The 21,758-nt window shown below is 40.9% G+C and overlaps 1 protein-coding gene across 4 annotated transcripts in view; it reads left to right on the top strand.

Moving 5' to 3' along the window:
* The window catches only part of LOC143282979 (KH domain-containing RNA-binding protein qki.L-like), a 31,062-nt gene that overhangs the window by 747 nt on the left and 8,557 nt on the right, over positions 1 to 21,758 (top strand). The window contains exons 1-7 of one of the 4 annotated variants that reach the window (XM_076588920.1): positions 2,273 to 2,662; positions 4,540 to 4,667; positions 5,607 to 5,723; positions 6,395 to 6,538; positions 13,367 to 13,475; positions 17,596 to 17,937; positions 21,452 to 21,526. In XM_076588920.1, coding sequence (XP_076445035.1) covers positions 5,643 to 5,723; positions 6,395 to 6,538; positions 13,367 to 13,475; positions 17,596 to 17,937; positions 21,452 to 21,510 — 735 coding nt within the window. In that variant the 5' untranslated portion in view covers positions 2,273 to 2,662; positions 4,540 to 4,667; positions 5,607 to 5,642 and the 3' untranslated portion in view covers positions 21,511 to 21,526. Of the gene's footprint in view, positions 1 to 2,272; positions 2,663 to 4,539; positions 4,668 to 5,606; positions 5,724 to 6,394; positions 6,539 to 13,366; positions 13,476 to 13,587; positions 13,709 to 17,595; positions 17,938 to 21,451; positions 21,527 to 21,758 lie in introns of those variants that run through there. The other 3 variants (XM_076588916.1, XM_076588919.1, XM_076588918.1) reach the window with 3 other exon arrangements.

Below are 21,758 nucleotides of genomic sequence, written 5' to 3' on the forward strand. Positions count from 1 at the left end.
CAGGCCTGCGATGTACTTCCTTCGAAAATGGTCGGAAAATGGAAACATTTCTCGAGTGTGAGAAAGATGTTTTTACCTTTGGCTTTTTTTAGCCATGGGAAATCGAAAGTAATTTAATAATGAATGTGATCGTGGAACTGGGAGAGAAATAAACTCGCGCAAAATGGAGGTGGGGTTTGGCTGCCGACAAGCGCGTTGGGTTATGCTGCTATTCAGGCATCTGCTCAGAAGATGTGGTGTAAAGTTTCTGGAATAGTCTGAACGCATTGACTCCTCCTTGAGAAACTCAGCTGCTGACAGCAGGGCTAGATTTTAAAAAAAAAAAACAACAAAAAAACAACCGTTGGAGGTATGACTCTTTCTTCTTTGTATTAAATTTACAATATTTTCACAACATTTAAATGGTGTTTTTTTCTGTTGCTGCTCAAGCCATCAGTTGAGGGGGTGGGGTAGGGGTGGAGTTATGCTTGAGGTAAATGGTAAAATGGAAACAAGGGAGGGGAGCCTGGGGCAATTGCAAATCATGTTTTGTTGATATGAAAAGAAAAAAAAATCAGTTATAAGCAGTTAATATTAACAACCCCCACCCCTTAAAAAAAAAACACACCAAAAAAACAAAACAAAAAAAACAACCCACAGACAGGCAAAAAAGAAAAAAAAACAACAACCCACAAACGGCCAAATAAAAACAAATCATAAAAACATAATAGTTAATTTGATCTTCAGGTCGTCAACTTGTAAGTTGTATGAAAATATGCAAATTATCACTGACACATGAAATAGAAAACATTGCAAATTTAGGGAGGGGGGAGGGATCTAAAATAAAACAGGTCATTTCATTGGCACTGTTACTAGTATTAGTATTATTAGATCAATGCATCTTGAGTTAAATGTTTATTTTGCAACATAATTTTGATCAGACTTCATACATTTACAGAAGACGAAACAGCTGACAGGGCTGATGTCAGTTTGATTGCTTGTTCTCAGCTGGCTGGTGATGATTTTTTGGTCAAGCTTTTATAAACTTGAATTATTAAGTTTTAAATCTAGTGTTAAACATAAACATTTGCAGTAAATTGTACTAGATTATAGATAAAATATTTTTGTTTTATATTATGTTCTTATTGCCAGTGGACAAGCAACCTTGGGACTGGGTTTTTTGGAGTATTTCACAAAACGATGAAAACCTTTTGAGTTCAGGAGCTGTTAATTCAAAATAATTGTTCACACATGTTGTCATTTTTCTAAGATAGACAAGGCACAGATGAAAGAATAATGTTCAGTTTTTGGCCTTTGTGTTTCTTATCTGGTTTGGTTGTAAGTTGTCCCCCCAATTTTTTGTTGTTGGAATGAAGAACCCTCGGTGTTAATCTTTTTTTTTTTATATCTTTATTTTTTAAAGCAAATTAATTTTTTGAAACAAACTTTTTAACCCCTATCCAAAATTTCTAAACAAAATTTAACCCATGATTTCAATGGTTTGTGATACATTGATGTTTTTTGTTGTGGCAGCAGAACAGACCATTGCCTCTAGATTATTTTGTATCTTGATAATACTATGGAATGCTTTTTTATGTTATAACATGATTGAACACATTTAACAGATAGTGCTTAACATTTTGTAACAAGAAAACTTGAGTACCACTTTTTTTTTCCAATTGCCAACAGGCAGTGGTTTCTATTGAGAAAGAAAAAAATATATAGTATGTTTGAATTGACTGCAGGTTTATTGACCTGTACATTAATTTCACTCTGATCAACTGGTTAACACTTAGAATATCATGGGCCAAAGGGAGTGTGTGCATATGTGCACAAACCGAGTTGAATATGACTTGAGTCACGTTATACACTTGCATACACTATACAGTTTTTCAGAATTAATACAGATCATGCACAGAAAGCTTTCCGCTAGCACACATACATGATTACAGCAAAATTGCACACAGGAAACTGTGGGTCATGCAGTTTCATTCGCAAGACTTGGTTTTTGATTATCAAAAAGTAATGATAGAACATTTACTGAAGTAGCTGATTGTGAGACTGGAAGCTTACTCAGTGAAGATAAAAAAAACAAAAAAAACTGAGAAGTTTCCAGACCACCCCATGCACTGCCCCCATTCTTTCTCTCTCACTTTCATCTACACCTATTGTGGTGATGGAATTTGGGCAGTTCACTGGATGAGTTTTTTCCTTTATTTCATAGAATAATAATGATAATAAAATAAATATATTTTGTGATAATGTGCTTCTCTGTTGTATTAAACTATGTAGTCTGATTTAATTACTAACCTGATGGTGTACCATGTGTAATGATTTATAAGTGTTTTAATTTATATTATAGATATGTATGTGTGTATACTGTAGATAATTGGCATCAGTCACTAGAATCTGAGAGCGCTTGAGCTAACATGTTTGCTGTTTGCTCCTTTCTTGAACATTAAAGCTGAGAAGTACAAAGGATTTTAGGAAGGCATTTGAATTCTTATGGCCACTCATAATATATTTTCTTGTGGTTTAACAAACAGCTGTTTGCACCTGTGTGGACAAAATTATTTTGACACCTGATGCTATCACTCAGTATCAGACATAAGGTGGAAGTGCTGTGATTAAAATAGTCGGACGCCGAATTCGATTACGAAAATCCAGTTACTGGGATTTGAAGGTAAAGTATTTTTTGTTGTTGCAGATTCTGAAACAGTGAATGAAAAATTTAGTACCAAGCTCTATATTGGTATTTTGGGGCAAAAACAAACACTTTTTACTGTCAGTGTCATCTTCTCTTCTTTTCTTCTGTTTCTTACTCTTTCTTTTCCTTCATTTTAATTATTCAGATATTTTTTCTCTCTTTTTTTTCTTCTTTTTCTACCTTATCAATTCATCCTCCCCCTTTAGAAAAATTTCACCTCCTAGATGGTCTCTTTTTATCATTGTTTCCTGCCAAGTTTGCTCCTTTTTCCCCCTGCATTTTGCTGTAATGCCCCATGCTTGCCATAACCATCATTATTTTCTGCCCATCTCCCTCTTTTTTTCCTACATATTTCTGCCTTGCTCCATAGTCCACACCCCCTGACACAGATTGTGTAGATTTGAACTTATTCCACTACTGTCCCTAGTTCGCTTGGCCTCCTCCACTCACAATTCTGCACCTCCTGCCCCCCCCCCCCCCCACCCACCCCAATTCTTCACCCCTCTACACCTCCTGCCCCACTTCCTCACCACTCTACACCTCCCCTCTTTCTCCACTCACCCCTCTACACCCTCCCCCCCTTTCTCCACTCACCCCTCTACACCCCCCCCCCCCCCTCTGTCTCCACTCACCCCTCTACCCCTCCCCCCTCTTTCTCCACTCACCCCTCTACACCTCCCCCCTCTTTCTTCACTCACCCCTCTACACCTCCCCCCTCTTTCTCCACTCACCCCTCTACACCTCCCCTCTTTCTTCACTCACCCCTCTACACCTCCCCCCTCTTTCTTCACTCACCCCTCTCCCTCTCCCCCCTCTCACCCCTCTTACCTCCCCTCTCTTCACTCACCCTCTACACCTCCTCCCCCCTTCCTCACCCCTCTATACCTCCCCTCTCTCCACTCACCCCTCTACACCTCCCCCTCTTTCTTCACACCCCTCTACACCTCCTGCCCCCCTTCCTCACCCCTCTACACCTCCTGCCCCCTTCCTCACCCCTCTATACCTCCCCTCTCTCCACTCACCCTCTACACCTCCCCCCTTTCTCCACTCACCCCTCTACACCTCCCCCCCCTTCCTCACCTCACACCCTCTACCCCCCTTCCTCCCCCTCTTACCCCCTCTCTCCACTCACCCTCTACACCTCCCCCCTCTTTCTCCACTCACCCCTCTACACCTCCCCCCTCTTCTCCACTCCACCCTCTACACCTCCTCCCACCCTTCTCCCTCACCCTCTAACCTCCCCTCTTTCTCCACTCACCCTCTACACCTCCTCCCCCCTTCCTCACCCTCTACCTCCTCCCCCCCTCTGTCTCCACTCACCCCTCTACACCCCCCCCCCTTCTGTCTCCACTCACCCCTCTACACCTCCCCCCTCTTTCTCCACTCACCCCTCTGCACCTCCTGCCCCCCCAGTTCCCCCTCACTCTACCCCTTCCTCTGCTGTATCTCATCCACCTTTCCAGTCTTTAGGCACACCTTCTACTGTGTTCTGAGTAATATTCATCCATCATCCTTTTCACTCTCTACATCTCTGGGTGTTTTGAATAGCATTCATTCATATTTTGAATAAATATTTAAAAAAAACCAACAAACTAAAGCTTTTTGTATTACTCATGTTGTTTACTATTGAAACAGTCAAGGACGTAAAAGTAAAATATTGTTCAGTGCAACACACAGAAAATGCCCAAAAGTTCTGACAAAAAACAAACAAAAAAAGTCTGCATAGTACAGTAAATTAGTTTTGATTATGTACATTACATGTGATCCTCTGTGTTTGTGCCATAATACTTTTTTGTGCCTTGTGTGAAGCATTTAACCCATTTATAACCACATTGATGATCCTTTCATTTCAGAGATTAACAGAGTTAGGCTAACTTTGTTCCACCATCAAGAAAAGTCAAAATTATGTTTGCCGGAACCTATTGGTCCTACAGTCAGCCTCCAGGAAAAGTTGTTTGTTCCTGTGAAAGAACATCCAGATGTGAGTCTCTGTTGATGTCATCTTGTCTAGTCTGTGTTTTACATGCTGTTTCTGTCATCACGCACAAGTCAATCAACGAATGTTTGCACTGTACACAGTTTGCTTTAGTCAGTTACAGTTACACAGTTACTACTGGTGTTACTGTATAGTGTGTGTATTGTCACTAATACAGTATGTTGTATTTATATAGCCAATGATTTCCTTTATAGATGTTTAAATATCTGAAACAAATTTAACCATTTCTAACATGAAGCAGTTGAGGTCACCTTATCATATAAAGTCATATCTTCAAAAATTATAACTTCCCAAATTTAAATAGTGTGTTGACAAATTTATTAACTTCAAGGGGTGTTGACAAATTTATTCACTTCAAGTTAATTTTTATGTTAGTGGGAATGAGAAGACAATATAAATTATAATAGAAAGGAAAGGCATGAGCCTTGTCAATCCAGTTTCTAAATTCTTCATCAATGTCCAGATATATTTCCTCCAGTACTGCAATACCACACATTCGCTGTGACAGCCAGCTGTCATGTCCTAAGATTTCACTGTCAAGCAAGGAGTGAAGGACATAAATACTCATAGAAGATGGGCAAACTAAGGAATCAGACAACTAGACTGGGAGTTGGATTAGATTCCGAACATGTATGTGGGTTGTCATTAAGATTGTTGTTGTGTACTTTATATCACCATTTAGTATTCTCAGTACATGCTGACTGAAATTTAACAATCAGATCATCGTAAGAGGATTATTTTTGTGTGTGTGTGTTGATTGAGTATTCAGAACAGTCATCATTGAAGTGCTCTGAATTTTGGTGTACGATGGCTGAAGTATGTGATCAGAAATAGGTTTATGGGATGCAGACTAGACTGACAAAAATTTATGGAGTCATTGCGAAGTTATAGTGTGCTGTATGATGGCTGAAATCTGACTTTCAGTTCAACTTTGTGGGTCGGATATTGGGGCCGCGAGGGATGACGGCTAAAGAGCTGGAGCAACACACAGGCTGCAAAATCATGGTGCGTGGCAAGGGATCCATGCGCGACAAAGCAAAGGTGAGTTGAGAGGAACTTTGTGATTTCCACCTGTACCCCCATATAATACATGCAGCATATTTACATTCCTTATGGTCCAACTTTTGTTCATGATAGTTGATGATGTTTTTTTCTCTCAACTTTTTCAGTATGTGTGTGTTAAAAAGTCTGTTATTTTGTGTTTAATTAAAATTTTAATTAAGATGCATGATAGTCTTCAATGATGAACTGAGCTCTTGGAGTAGTTTCTTTATTTGCTGTTTCTTTGTTGGCAACTGGCAGTGTCCTAGAGAAGAAGAAAAGGTTTAGATTGAATGCTGTAAAGCTTGCTTGCCCCTTCTCAAAGAAAAACAGACAAAAAGAACAAATTCAGCGTGTAGTCCCTTCACCTCAAGCAAAAAGCAGGGGGTTTTGTTTGTTTGTTTGTTTGTTTTTTGTTTTGTTTTGTTTTTGTTATTTTATACAACAGTTTCTTTATGATGCACACAAGACTTTTTTTTGTTGTTTTGTTTTTGTTTGTTATGAAAAAACGTGCCCTCTTCATTCTTGAAAATGAACATGCTGACCAAAAAAAAAAAAACCCCCCCAAAAAATCTAAAGACCCAGTCACATACAAACAGGAACCACAGTGTCCTCCCTCCACTTTAACACAGAAACAAAGGAAAGATGGTGACTGTTCTGCGGCGTTTCAGGAGGATCAGAACCGGGGCAAGCCCAATTGGGAGCACCTGAGTGAGGATCTGCATGTGCTGATCACGGTGGAGGACACACGCAACAGGGCAGAGGTCAAGTTGAGCAGAGCCAAGGACGAGATTCAGCGCCTCTTGGTGCCCGCGGTACGTTCGCTTTGTCTGTATGACTGCGGAGATCTGGCTTGGGACGTTTAGTATCATTGTCCAGTGTGTTGGTTTTTTAGCTAGTCTCTTTGTCTGTGTGGAGTGACGGCCTTGATGTAACGCATCCGCCTAGGAAGCGAGAGAATCTGAGCGAGCTGGTTCGAATCACGGCTCAGTTGCCAATATTTTCTCCCCCTCCGCTAGACCTTGAGTGGTGGTCTGGAAGCTAATCATTTGGATGAGACGATCAACTGAGGTCCCGTGTGCAGCATGCACTTAGCACACGTAAAAGAATCCATGGCAACAAAAGGGTTGTCCCTGGCAAAATTCAGTGAAAAATCCACTTCGATAAGAAAAACAAATGAAACTGCATGCAGGAAAAAATACAAAAAAAAGGGGTGGCACTCTCAGTATAGCGACGCGCTCTCCCTTGGGAGAGTAGCCTGAATTTCACACAAAAAAGTATGACAAAAAAAAAGAGAGAAATACAGTATGAAATACAAATAAGATATCGGATTGGGAGAGGGAAGAAGAAGAAAAGAACAGCAAAAGAGGAGGATGGGGAATCCCTGCTTGTGTATGTGAGTAAGTGTGTGAGAGTGTATTTCTTTTTGAGAACAGTGCTATGGATCAGAGATAAATAGAAATCAAGAGGGATGACCATGTACATTTCAGAATATATGTATATTTATATATATATGTGTCTGAGTGTGTGAGAGTGTGTGTCATTCACTCATTGTATGCTTCAGAGTGAAGGGGGCATGGAGAGAAAGTTTGTGTGCGTATAGTAGCTTGCATGCATTTCTTGATGCATTGTCTTCCAGCTCTGCTGATGAATTTTGGCTCTTAACAACTAAACAACTGACACTTGTCTTTGTGAGGAGTTTGCCCTATGAGTTCACGTTGTGAGTATGCCGAGATGTGTACCAGTACAGTGCTGATGTCCTTTAGTACAGTGAAGTAACCCAGATGAAAAAACACTTTGAAAAAATAGTATGGTGGCAAGCATCATGACATCATTACTTCAGTTAATCACTGTTGAATCCTGTGAAATGTATGCAAGCTTGCAGCTGAATTCTAGGGATGTGATATAAACATGCCAGTCATGGTAAACAAGGTCAGCCACTTGCATAAAGAGAAAAATGGTAGCTTATGTTCTGAAAAGAAGAACTATCAAAAGAGTCTGATCAGCCTGGAAATGATAAATGTGTACAATTTGGCATCAAGGCATTTAAAAAAAAAAAAAAAGTATATATATGATGTATATCCTTAAGTTACTGTGTCTCAAGTTCAAGATGGACCATATTATAATTCTTCTTTTTGCTTTCTGATTAAAATGGAGACATTTGTATATTTTATTAAATTTTTAACAAATATTTATCAGTAGTTGTAGTATTTCAGTGCTCTGTCGATCTCATTATTAGTCACACAACATTTTAAAGGTATCATGAAGACTTTGTTCACATTCTGTTTTACCTGTATTTGTCCTCGCTGCCTATTGACAGAAATAAATCAACAAAATACTGGTATATATTGTCAAAAGTACAATCAACTTAGGGTTTGGTACCTCAGAGCGTGCATTGACTGTAAGCCACCCTGTCCCTATGGCCTGTCACTTTTTCCCTTGACTGAACATGTGATGGTGATTGTTGGACTTGTGAAAGCAGCCACACACGTGAGGAGACTATGAACTGCCTTTCGGTTACTTGGAGGCAGGGTCACTTTGTGCCCCAGATTTGGGGAGCAGCTGCTTGCAGCATTTGTTTGGGTCGATTTCTGCAGTTGAGCTTCCAGAGAGGGAAAGCCTGCTGTGGCCCCCAAGACATGGCCACTGCTTGTATTTAGGGCTTGTTTTTTTTGTGTGTGTGTTTTTTTTTTGGTTTTTTTTTTTCATGTCTTCTAACTTCTTGATACACTGACTGTTTTTTAGCACTGCTGTGCCCTTATTGGTTGTGCTGTTGGTTCACTGGGCAGTGGGGTCTCTGTCTGAATAATCTATTGGTTCTGTATTTGCTGTCATTTTAAGTATATTATATATATATATATATATATATATATATATATATATATATATATATATATCTGTTCTGTTTCATCATTAGTTTCATCTCCATCTCATGAGTTTCATCATTGTCGTCACCAGTGTTGCCATGTTTAACTCATTCAGCACTATGGAGTTTAAAGCCTTGTCAGGCGTCCCAGTCGTACTGATAAAGAAAAATGCAAAAAATGTACTGAAATAGACTAGTATTTCCTCCAGCCTGACACAAACAGACATGGGAAGAAATACTACAGAAGTTAGTTCCCTTTGCTTGTGGTTTATTGATGCCTATCGGTTCAACAGAGAGGAAGGCGGTTACAGCAACGCACTGTGGAGTGCAGAGAGCAAGATGAGACACCGAAAGGATATCTTGGTCATCCACTGCATCCGTGCTCATCCTCCAGTCGTCTCGACTTAGTCTTGCCACTGAAAATTGTTGGACCCGGATGAGAGAGTGAGGTCGACGTTGCGCAACTCCTCTTCACTTTAAACAAACTCATCGCGCAAGTCATCAGTCATCCAAAGTGACCTTTCATCCTTCATCATTTCATCACCCCCAAGTCCTGTGGCGACAGGCGAGCGACAAAACGACAGGTGTGGGTACACTGGCAGTCGCAGCCGCAGACCTGCACGCAGGCGGCTCAGGCCATAGGGTCGTTCTTCGTCGACAGGAGCAGCGATGGAGCTCGGCAGCCGTCTGAGCGTCTGAGCAGCCCTCTTTAGGAATGCACTGCTCACCTCCCTGGCATGAGGAAGGGACTAGAAAAGGTGCCCTAAAAATTGCCTGCTCCATATCACCATATCACCCTGGCCAGCATACCGCGGCTGGCGGGGACCCTACATCAGCAGTCGAAACAAGAAAGAAAAGAAAAAAACAAGGATCGTTCCTCTCACCATTGGTGCTTGGAACATAAGGACTCTCCTGGACAGAGATAACGCGGACAGACCCCAAAGGAGAACGGCACTAGTTGCATCCAAACTCGCCAGATACAACATTGACATCGCAGCCTTGAGTGAGACTCGGCTTGCAGGCGAAGGCGAGCTCTGTGAACAGGGATCTGGTTACACCTTCTTCTGGAGTGGACAAGGAAGTGAAGAGCGACGTGAGGCTGGTGTTGGTTTTGCAGTAAAAACAGCACTTGTCAGCAAGCTAGCTGGAATCCCAAAGGGAGTCAACGATAGGCTTATGACCATGAAACTCCCACTGGCATCTGGCCAGAAGCACCTCACCATTGTCAGTGCCTACGCCCCAACCATGACCAACCCGGATGAAGTGAAGGCGAAGTTCTACGAGGACCTTCACTCTGTCATTGCTGCTATCCCTAAAGCAGATAAGCTCATCATTCTTGGGGACTTCAATGCTAGAGTTGGCTCTGACTACATCTCCTGGGATGGAGTGATTGGAAAGCATGGTGTAGGCCACTGCAACCCAAATGGATTGCTTTTGCTTCAGACCTGTGCAGAGCACGAACTGCTGATAACCAACACAGTTTTCTGCCTCCATACCCGTAACAGGACGTCATGGATGCACACTCGCTCAAAGCATTGGCATCTCATCGATTATGTCATCGTCAGGAAAAGGGATAGGCAAGATGTACGTGTAACAAAGACCATGTGCGGCGCCGAGTGTTGGACAGACCATCGCCTTGTAGTCTCGAAGCTGAATATTCGAATCCAGCCCAAGAGACACCCCCAAGGCCAGAAGGCTCCAAAACGGCTCAACATCGCTAAGCTGAAAAACATCACCATCAAACAGTCCTTTGTTGAGCTGCTGGAAGATCGTCTGGAATCCGCCTCTCTGGACAACCAGAATGTGGAGTCTGACTGGAGGACCCTGCGTGAGCTGATCTATAGTACAGCTTCAGAGACCCTGGGACCCATGACCAGAAAGCACAAAGACTGGTTTGATGAAAACTGATGAAATCGAGCAGCTTCTGGATGAGAAACGCCGTCTGCATCAAGCCTACCTGAGCAACCCAAAGTCCACATCAAAAAAGGATGCGTACGATGCCATCTGCAGGACTGTCCAGCAAAAGTTATGCCAGATGCAGGATAAGTGGCTGAGTGACAAAGCTGATAAGATCCAGGGATATGCTGACAGGCACGATATGAAGAGGTTCTATGATGCCTTAAAAGAAGTCTACGGCCCCACATCCTCAGGATCATCCCCCCTCCTCAGTGCAGATGGGAATATCTTGATCACCGAGAAGGAGAAAATTCTCGAACGCTGGGCTGAGCACTTCAACAGTGTCTTAAATCACCCTTCCTTCATAAATGATGAAGCCATAGACCGTCTCCCACAAGTCCCCATCAACGAAGCACTGGACGATCCGCCAACACCTCTTGAGACCCAGAAAGCAATCCGTCTGCTATTCAGTGGCAAAGCACCTGGCTCAGACTCCGTACCAGCAGAGTTCTACAAGGATGGAGGCACTGTGCTGACTGAGAAGCTCCATCAGCTGTACTCACTCATGTGGAAAGAGACGATCCCCCAGGATTTCAAAGATGCATCTATCATTCACTTGTACAAGCGAAAGGGGAACCAGCAAGCCTGTGATAACCATCGGGGCATTTCCTTGCTCTCCATCGCAGGCAAGATACTTGCCAGGATCCTACTAAACCGCCTCACAGCACACCTTGACCAAGGTCATTTGCCTGAGAGCCAATGTGGATTCCGGAAAGCGCGCGGAACCACCGACATGGTGTTTGCTGCAAGGCAGCTGCAAGAGAAATGTCTGGAGCAAAATGCTGATCTGTTCTCCACCTATGTTGACCTCACTAAGGCCTTCGACACCGTGACTAGAGAGGGACTGTGGAAGATCATGGCCAAGTACGGATGCCCTCGGAAATTTATTTCCTTGGTCAGCCAATTCCATGAAGGCATGCAGGCTCGAGTCCAGGACAATGGCGAAACATCTGCTCCTTTTGCTGTCACAAATGGTGTCAAGCAAGGCTGCGTCCTGGCTCCAACACTGTTCAGCCTCATGTTCTCTGCAATGCTTACTGATGCCTTCAGAGATGGCGATGTTGGAATCGGCCTAAAGTACCGAACAGATGGCAAGCTGTTTAACCTCAGAAGGCTTCAAGCAGAAACGAAGGTCATGACAGACATCATCAGAGACTTTTTGTTTGCTGATGATTGTGCCCTCAACGCTGGATCTGAAGCTGACATGCAACTCAGCGTCGACAAGTTTGCCACTGCCAGCAGGAACTTCGGCCTTACCATCAGCACGAGGAAAACTGAAGTTCTCGATCAGCCAGCCCCAGGGAAACCCTACGTTGAGCCCAACATCACAGTCAACGGTCAGAGACTCAGTGCGGTGGAGCGGTTCACATACCTTGGCAGCACACTGTCACGAAATGTGACAATCGACGATGAAGTGAATGTCAGGATTGCAAGAGCAAGCGCAACTTTTGGTAGACTCAATGCAAATGTCTGGAACAGAAGAGGCATTAGTCTTGAGACCAAGCTAAAGGTGTACAGAGCAGTAGTTCTCCCCACACTACTGTACGCCTGCGAAACTTGGACAGTGTACCTACGACATGCCAAGAAGCTGAACCACTTCCACACAACATGCCTCAGGAAGCTACTGAACATCAAGTGGCAAGACAGGACCCCAGACACAGAGGTGCTCGCAAAAGCCACCCTTCCCAGTATCTTCACCATCCTGATGAAGTCCCAGCTTCGCTGGGCTGGACACGTGGCGCGCATGCCAGACCATCGGCTGCCCAAAAGTCTCTCTGAAAGCGTTTGATATCAACCCTGACTCCTGGGAGGAATCGGCAGTGGACCGTGACAAATGGCGTGCTGCTGTGCACAAAGGCGCCAAGTTGTGCGAGGCCAACAGGACTGCTGCAGCTGTTCAGAAGAGGCAGGCCAGAAAGTCACGGGCAAACAAGCTCCCTGACAATGGTATGCCTGTCTTTGTCTGCCCCAACTGTCAGCGAACATTTCGTGCGCAGATTGGACTATTCAGCCATCTGCGCATTCACAGATAGATTCATGAGCATCCTCCCCCCCACCCCACCACCACCCTCCCCCCATCCCCCATCTGGATGACAACGATGGTCATCATCGATCTCGATGGACACACCACCATAGATGCATATGCAGGAACATGGAAACTGTTTTGATGAAATGAATTTCAGTGCTAGAGCAGTGCTCAGGTGCAGGGTTCAGTGAATAACATACTTATTTAAAAAAAAAAAAAAAAAAAAAAAAAAGAACACAGAGAAGAAAAGGAAAAAAAGGAGCTATATTTTCAGGTGTATGGTATCTGACTCCCATGAAATTGATCTTACTGAGTGAAAAATAGAAATTCACCCAAGACTTAACACAGATTAACAGCACTGTTATTTGCATTTGATAACCTGTAATGGTAACAAGTGTGATACCATGTCAGGTGATCCATGACCAAATTCTTTCATGACACAACTCAGATTGTCTTGTGATCCAAAGTATAATCAGATTTGCGTGTGAAAAGCATAATGGCCATTGCAAGTGATTTAGTTCTGACACAGTTTTAACACTTTATGGTGGTGGGTTGGTGTGTTTTTTGTGGTGGTTTTGTTTGTTTGCTTATTTTGTTTTATTTGTTTAATTTTTTTTCAATGTTCACAGACTTTAACAAGTAGAAGGAAAAGATAACTGCAAATGCAATTTGAATAATGTGTTTAAAACTGTTGCTAGAGTGCATGCTTTGATTTGAAAAAAAGCCATAACAGGTTTTTTTGGCAATACTATGAGTGTGGTAGTGATCTGACCTGGTTTCCGCCTTGTCTGACAGCCGGAAGGGGAAGATGAGCTGAAAAAGAAACAGCTTTTGGAGCTGGCCATCTTGAATGGAACGTATCGTGATCAGAAACCTGTTGCGATGTTCCACCCTTTGCAGCCTCGTAAGTGTGCATTGCTTTAGAGAACTAACCATTCTGTACCATGATGACTGGATGTTTGACCCTGTGTTCTGTTTCTCTCTCTCCCTCTCTCTGACCACACCTGCCTCTACAGCCCGAGGGGGAGGATGATTTAAAGAAGCGTCAGTTAATGGAGTTAGCCATAATTAACGGCACTTACCGCGATACCACAAAGCCTCCATCAGCAGCGTGTCATCACCCAGCGATCTCCGGTCGTAAGTGTGGGCCAGGTTGCGTTGTGTTGCAGCGTATCATGCGTGGCGTTTGGCTTGGTGTTCCCTTTCCTTTGAACTTTGGTTCACAGGTGTCCAGAGGCCTTTTTGTGGTGGTAGTCCAGCATGCGTCAGCTTTTTATGTTCGCTTGGGAGGGTTGGGTTGTGCAAGATTTCCCTGCTCACTTCTTACTCTCACCTTCAAATTTTTATTTGTGTGTTGGTTGTTAATGGTTTCAAGAAAATTGGTTCTGATTAATCGACTGTTTTGTATGGTTTGTGTCTGCATTTACAAATGATAAGATAATGTAAAATCTGGGAGAAAAAAAGATCAATCCTGAAATACACGAATAATAGGAAATCTACTGCAGGATCTGTTGTACTATTTGTAGTAATTCTCACAAAACTGCGGCTCCATCTAGAAGTTGACAGTCACTTCAGATGGAAAAGTATGGGTGGGATTTCTGTATCTAAGGTGGATCCCTACCCTGTGGCTCTTGAATCTGACCAGGGTTGTGAGGGCTGTGAGGAAGAAGAAAAGTGGAGTACCTGTCAGGTGTTTAGTTCATATCTTCCCATTGCTTTTTGTTACAGAAAAAAAACCCACCAATACATTGTTTTTCACTTCAGCAGTTGAACTACTCTTAACTTGAGACTAAAGCTGGCTAGTTTGAGATGAAGTGATTAAGTGATAAGAATTATGATGATAGATTGTGCAGATTAATTTTCATTACCATTTAAAAAAAAAAAAAAAAAAATTCTATTATTGTAGTGTGGGAATATCTTCTGATATTTGACTTTTTAAGGGTGATTGGGTCCGTCAAATGTTCATAGTGATGTGAAACTGAAAGGGCTTTGCACAGCGTCTTAGGCATGTGAGCAGGTCCCGCTCTTTCTGTCCTCCCCTTCCTACACACCTGGCTTTACCCAAGGCTGTGGTGGAGGGGCAGGAAATGCCCTTTGCGGTAATGGAAAAAGGAGAATATTGCTGTCTTTGTATGTTTTGTTTGGTTGGTTGGTTTTCATCGTTTCTTTTTTTTTTCCTTCCTCACCCCCAGTTGTCAGTATCGGTTGATCAACATGGGTTCTAGGGCCCAGGAGTGTGAATAAGTTGCAGTGCATTTGATACCTCGGTTTCCCTGATTAAGCAGTCTTAGCAGCGCTGTGTTTTTGCTTAGCTTTAACAATATTGTTTTCCTAAGTCTGTGGAATTTGCTAAAGCAAGCTTAATGCATAGACTTTGGAACATTTTTAATTAATGCCAAGCAAACTTTGGTGCTGCTAAGATTGCTTTACAGTCCAGCCCTGGAGTCGTATATCCATTCTGATCTCCTGCTCCTCTCCAGTTGTACTGTTGTAGCTTGTAAGTGCACACTTTTTCATTCTAAACTATGTTGCAACTACTTTTGCAGCTGTTAGACGTGACATTTTTGCCTTTGCCTCATTTTATCCTTTTTTCAGATTGTCAGTGAAGCATGTGCCACCACTACTTAGTTAGCATTTGCATGGAGTTATTTTTGATGGATATCAATTTTGAAGCTGAATGTTCACTCTGTGCATGTATCAGTTCTGCACCCATTTTATCAACACGTAGTATGTACACGTTACTGTCACAGCTAGCTTTTGCCATTACCATGGGTGACAGATTTCCTTTACATGAAGAAATGTTTTGATCACATATAAATAAAAACATCAAAATGTTTATTGTAAAAAAACAAAAAACAAAAACAAACCCCAAACAAACAAACAAACTTTAGTTTGGGGAAAAAAAGTGATTGAATTTCTTAAGTTTGATAGTTTGTAATCTGATTAGATTATGCTGCTTTAAAATGAAAACAACATACATGCTGACATATAAAGAAAACATGCACTGCTCTGAAGCAAGGCCATTTTCGTTGAAGATTCGCCTGAATTTCTCACAGAGAAATCTGTTGTAACAAGAAAGTAATACACTTTAAACTTACAGTTTTGGTGACCCAGATTTGGTTTGAAAAAAGGCTCAGTACTTTTCTTCAGTTGCAAATTTGAATTGACTCTTATGCCAGACACATGCTTTGTCAGACATTTTTTTTTCTGTTTTGGGATGGTGTCACCTGTGGATAATGAATTATAAATACAGTTCCGAATGTATTCCAGCTTCATTAACAAATTACATAAATTGTGTTGATGTTCTGTTCTGTGTCATCTATTGTTACACGAACCGTGCATTCATATGTAATTGCACTCATGTATGGACACACACACAACACACACAACACAACACAACACAACACAACACATCAATGTTCACATCTTTTTGTTTATTTGTGCTTCAGTGGTTTCGGTGGACTACATTTTCACTTAATTCTTTTAGCTTCAGAGACTATATAGCAAAGATACATTGATCACAAGGTCAATGATTTAAATCACGAAAGATGTGAAAATTTGTCATGAAATCTGGCATGTCTCTAGGGATTGTGGTGGGAAATGTGACAGAGGAGGATGCAGAAGCTGAGTACAGGAGAACTTACCATGATTTGAGTGATGGAGAAATAATCATGACATAAGGCTTCACAATATGGCATTAATCTGTATTGCGTTTGGTACGAAATGGTCCCATCAGTTTCACACTAATTTTGTTTTTCTTTGATAAGTTTGGTTTTGGTGATGCTGGATTTCAAATTTCACTCCACTAACCTTTGATTTGGGGGGTGGGGGGTGCCAAATGTATGTCAGTTTGTCATGGTGGTCTTGTTATGAATAATGAATCTGAGATTAAAGGTAGCAGAAGAGTTTCATTTTTGCAGACATGTTACAAGTAGAGGGAAACTTTTTTTTCTGGTTACATGTGTTGCAATTTTATCACAGTTTGTCTGAAAATGGTGTTTTCGTTAAAGAGGTTTATAGAAAATGGATCACATTTTAAACTTTTCGGACACCAGAGTTGTTTTCTGCACTGACTGTCAGTATATGTAATTTATATGCATTCTGGTATCATTGGTAACAATAGGAATACTCCTTACTGCCTTGTGAAGCACTCTTGGTGAACTTTTGATGAAGACCATTTTTTGAGATGAACTAGAAACCTTTACTGAGAATTTGAGTAAATTGGGTATTGTTCAGACACCACTTTTAAGATCAATGGACTAAGTATTTAGGGCTTCGAGGTCTTTTGAACACCTCATTTCTCATCAGTTCTACTTAAGTGTTCTCAAGTTTTACTTTGTGGTATTTTCTAAGGCGTCAATTCAGTATGTTTACATGAAAGCCTTAGAATATTTGGGAATTGTAAAGCTCTTGAACAGTGTGTGTGTGTGTATATAAAAGCCATAATTCTTATCACTGATGTTTGGACATTGTGAGTGTATATAAAAGCCTTATGTTTGTCACTGACGTTTGAACATTGTGTGTGTATGTGAAAGCCTTACGTTTGTCACTGACGTTTGAACATTGTGTGTGTATGTGAAAGCCTTACGTTTGTCACTGACGTTTGAACATTGTGTGTGTGTACGTGAAAGCCTTACATTTGTCACTGATGTTTGAACATTGTGTGTGTACGTGAAAGCCTTATTTGTCACTGACGTTTGAACATTGTGTGTGTACGTGAAAGCCTTACATTTGTCACTGACGTTTGAACATTGTGTGTGTACGTGAAATCCTTACGTTTGTACTGATGTTTGGACATTGTGTGTGTTCGTGAAAGCCTTACGTTTGTACTGACGTTTGAACATTGTGTGTGTACGTGAAGTAAAAGTCTTTTTTCACTGTGTGAGCTTGTGTGCAAATGTAACCTGAACGTGTTAACACAAAATGTTGATGAATGATGAAAGCATTACTAACACTTGGTCCTCCCATGCACGCTTTTTCATTGCTTATTATCACTGATCCCTTTCTGGCTTCGTGCTGTCAAGGCTTTCAGGCAGTTCAGCCAGCCTTCTTTCCCCCTCCAGATGGCGCTCGCTTCCTGCAGCCCGTCCAGCTCCCCATGCGAGCGGCCACCCCCTCCCCTGCTGGGGCCCCCATTATCCTGGCCCCCCGCCTGCCCCCCCAGCTGGCCCCCATGACGGTGACCAGCACCGGCATCTTCAACGGGGCCCCGCCCCCACTGGTGTCGCCCCCTGGTGAGGCGGGCACGCTGATGTACAACCCCTACGAACAGATCCAGCACACCGTGCCCCTCAGTCTTGCCGCGGCTGCCACTGCTGCTCCCACCGTCATGGAGTATCCCCGTCTGGATCCCACTGCTGCCGCCGGTATGTTTCTGAGATGAGATGAGTGATAGGTGGTGTCTCCCTGTGAGCGTCATGCTTGAAAAAAAAAAAAAAAAAAAAAAGGCGGCATCTTTGCATTAAAAAAAAAACCAAAAACCAAAAAAACCAACAAAGAACAAGCTGTAAAGTTTGGGGTTTGTGTGTGGTAACTTACCATTTGTACATTCAACCAGAGGCGATTGTGAATTTCAAATTGATTATCTGTACAGCTTTGTTCTTTTTTTGAAAATAGATTTCTAGATTTGGGATAAATTTACAAGTTTTTTTTAGTTTTTTTATTATAGAATATGAAGAAATTCCTTTGAGTTCTGCTGTTGAAAAAGAACTGATTTCCAAATTAACAAGAAGAGATAGTTGGGGTTTTGTATTCAGTGACTCGGTAACCTTTCTTTTTCTGCTTTTTGTGTTGTACTGACAATGATTCAGTGAGTTAACATTCACTGAAAGAGGAATCACATTCATGCACTCACGGTAACTTTCATTGAAAAAAAAACAACAAAGCTACTTAGAAATGTCTGCCTACTGAAAAGTGGGCACTACTAATGAGAAATGAGTTACTAGTAGGTAGGCAGGTTTGTAGTATTTATCCAGAGTGAAAACTTTCTTTCAATTGGATTTTAACTGTTGTCATTTATTTATTTATTTAGTTCTTTTTTTTTTCTCTTGATAATCTAAATGTTTTTGTTTTAATTTTAGCTGAATCAAACACAACACATAATTTCATTTTAAGTTTATTTCTGACTCAGACATTGTTTGAGTGTATTGATTGATTGATTAATCTGATTATTAATTAATTTATTATTGTTTGTTCTTTGTTTTGTTGTTTTCTTGTTAATGGTATTTTTCTAGAAGTTATTTCACTATTTTCAGATTGCTCAGTAAATGTTTGGTGATTATGAAAAAAAAACAAACCTTATTCTTTCTACGCATACTTTGTACATATAGAAAAAAAGAATCAATGCTCTGTTTTATTGAGAACAATTGTATTTAACATTCCGCTTTCATGTGCAATGGATTATTTGCTCAGAACATTATGCACAGTATATTTAATATTTAACAGAACAAAAATACGCAAATACCAAACCTCTTTTCAGAGAAGAAAGGAGATTTTTGTTCAAAATTGATCGTTTTTCTTTTCTTTTTTATCAGAGCAAAAATAGACTAAAACCTAAACTAAAAGTTTGCTTTCATGTTATCAGAGACTTTGATTTGTTGTCGTACTGCCATATTTTGTGTTTGTTTGAAAGTTAGATTTTTTTATTCTTGATTTTCACTTTCTCTTCTTTTTTTTCTTTTCCCTTTTTTTTAAATTTTATTTTTATATTTATTTGTTTATTTTATTTTATTTTTTTGCCTATGAAGTATACATTGAAATCCGACATTCCATTATGCAAAACATGGCTTTCAGTTCATCACTCATTTTGATCTCATTCTTCTTCCCTTACTCTTAAATTCTGAATATTCTGCAGTAATGAATGAGTGTCAGTATGCTTCTGTGTCACAGTGAGTGTATGAGAGAGAGAGAAAGAGAGCGCTCATTTTGCTGATATGATTATAAAATGTGTGAGTAATCATTCTAGCAAGATAAACTCTGACGTATTGCTGTCAGTTTATTTGTAAAAGCTACATTTTCATTATTTGATTTTTTTTTTGTAAACAACTTTATTTTACATCAAAGATCTCTTAATTGTACATTGCAGAATGCAAGACATGTAAATACTTGGAAAATCTGTTTATAAACTGGAATTGCATTTTACTGGTCAATATTGACAGCACTGGCATTTAAAAAGAATGATTCTGTTCTGTAAATGATAATTTTTTTCCGTGGAACAGCAAGACTGTTGTAACTTAAGGACAGTAAGGATTTTAACTTTAAAATACCATTGGTGTAGTTTTATGCACATTAACATTAACCTTAACTGTGAGCGGGATTTTATGATTTGAGTATCCAGCACACTGTAATTATATGGGTTTTTTTTCAGTATGTGTTAATATAAAGTATTAAACACTGAAAGCTCTTGTTCACATAATGATGAACGGAGTAAGATATGCAGGTTATGAGGGATCCAGACAGTTGCCAGTGTCAGAATTGACATTTTATTGTGTTCTGGGCTTCCTTGGAATATGGAAATTATACATGGCACAGGTGATGCATGTGTGCATACATGCGTTTGTTTGCGTGTGCTGGGAATGTACAGATGTACTTTGATAACTCGCGTAAATACTAGGCTATGAAATGACTTACACATGTACACATTGTTGGATCAGGTAGTAATGTCTTTGATAATTGAGCTTTTCCAGATGCTTGTACAAAAAATTAATCTAATTATTTTTTGGTCTACCCATCTTTACCATGGGTATTGTTTGAAAGGTGTGTGTATACAAGAGGCGTTTCAGTGTAAATGAATGGATGCTGATGAGGGAATGATTTTGTATTGTATAGACCTGTGTCTTAGAAGCGTTTGAGATTTGTCCATTGGATAGTGCGCACAGGTACACCCTTCACTCTTCCGTTAAAAAGATGGATAGGGAAATGGACCTGATTATAAAGAGAGATTTTACTGCTACTGCTATCCAGAAGATACTGATGACAACTTACTTAACTTAGCACTTTGCTCTGGTTGCTCTTGAGGAGTAAATCCTTTTTTTATTTACTTGTATTATTTCAATGTTATCTGCAGCATAGATTGTGATGTGTGAATTGCTTGCTGGGTATTTATATCAGTGATATCTGCAGCTTAGATTGTGATGTGTGAATTGCTTGCTGGGGTGGCATTTACTCTTTCTGAATCTCCTTTGGTTTTTTTAGGTGTTTTACTTTTGGGGAATCATTTTAAATATATGCAAGCGACCAAATGTTGCAAAATGTGTCTGAAGACTTGCTTTTTTGTTGCTGTTGTTGTTACTTAAAAAAGAAAGCAGTAATATATAAAAAACCAGAACTCAGGGAGAGGGGTAAAGGGTTTAAGTCATTCACACAGTTAGTGCTGTATATAGTTTTTATTTCTGCACTTCCATTCTTTGTTAATGCTTTTGTACCACCATGAATACTATTCAGCGGAGAGAGAAAAAGGTGACAGTTGGGCCATGTATGGGTCTATACTGACTGAAGTTAGGCAAAGTGCTGGCTTCACAAAACTTTGATTTTTAAAGAATCTTGTGTTCATGCCTTTTTTTGGGGGGGAGGGGGGGGGGTTGGGGGGGGGGGGTTAGGTGGTGGTAGTAGGTAGTGTGTTCTTCTTCAGCAGGCTGAGGAATAGGAATAGCAAATCTGCTACATATACCCAGTTTGAAAGTAGTTGTATGACTGTGAGATTTAATTTTAGAGAAAATTTTCTTTGTGTGGGAAAGAGCATTCTTCTCCTTTTTTTTTTCTTCTTATTATCTAGAAGGTGATGATGACTCGTTTGGTTGTAGGTGGTCATTTATGTATGTTTACTATGTATACATGTGTGTGTTGCCACAAGATGTTTTACAGCTGCTGACAATGTTGTAGGTGCCACCAAGATGCGTCGTATAGTGGGCGTGAGAGAGCACCCCTACAGCAGGGTGTGATGTAGGGCGTGTTCAGGTCAGTTTCCCCAGCGCGTGTCGCTGCGTGTTTGTCCTCTTTCCTGTCATGTCATCGTGTTGATAATTTTTTTCATCTACAGGCACTGCTGTTTTATAGGCATTAGAAAAGTTACTGATGCGAGCACTACTCAAAACCGTCCCTAAATCAAGAGTATGGCTGTCCCAAACAGCCAGGTGAAAAATGGTCATTGACCTAAAATTTGTATATCTACTTGGAGTTGTAGCCCATG

The sequence above is a fragment of the Babylonia areolata genome, chromosome 6 (assembly GCF_041734735.1).
Source record: "Babylonia areolata isolate BAREFJ2019XMU chromosome 6, ASM4173473v1, whole genome shotgun sequence".
Classification (NCBI taxonomy): Eukaryota; Metazoa; Mollusca; class Gastropoda; order Neogastropoda; family Buccinidae; genus Babylonia; species Babylonia areolata.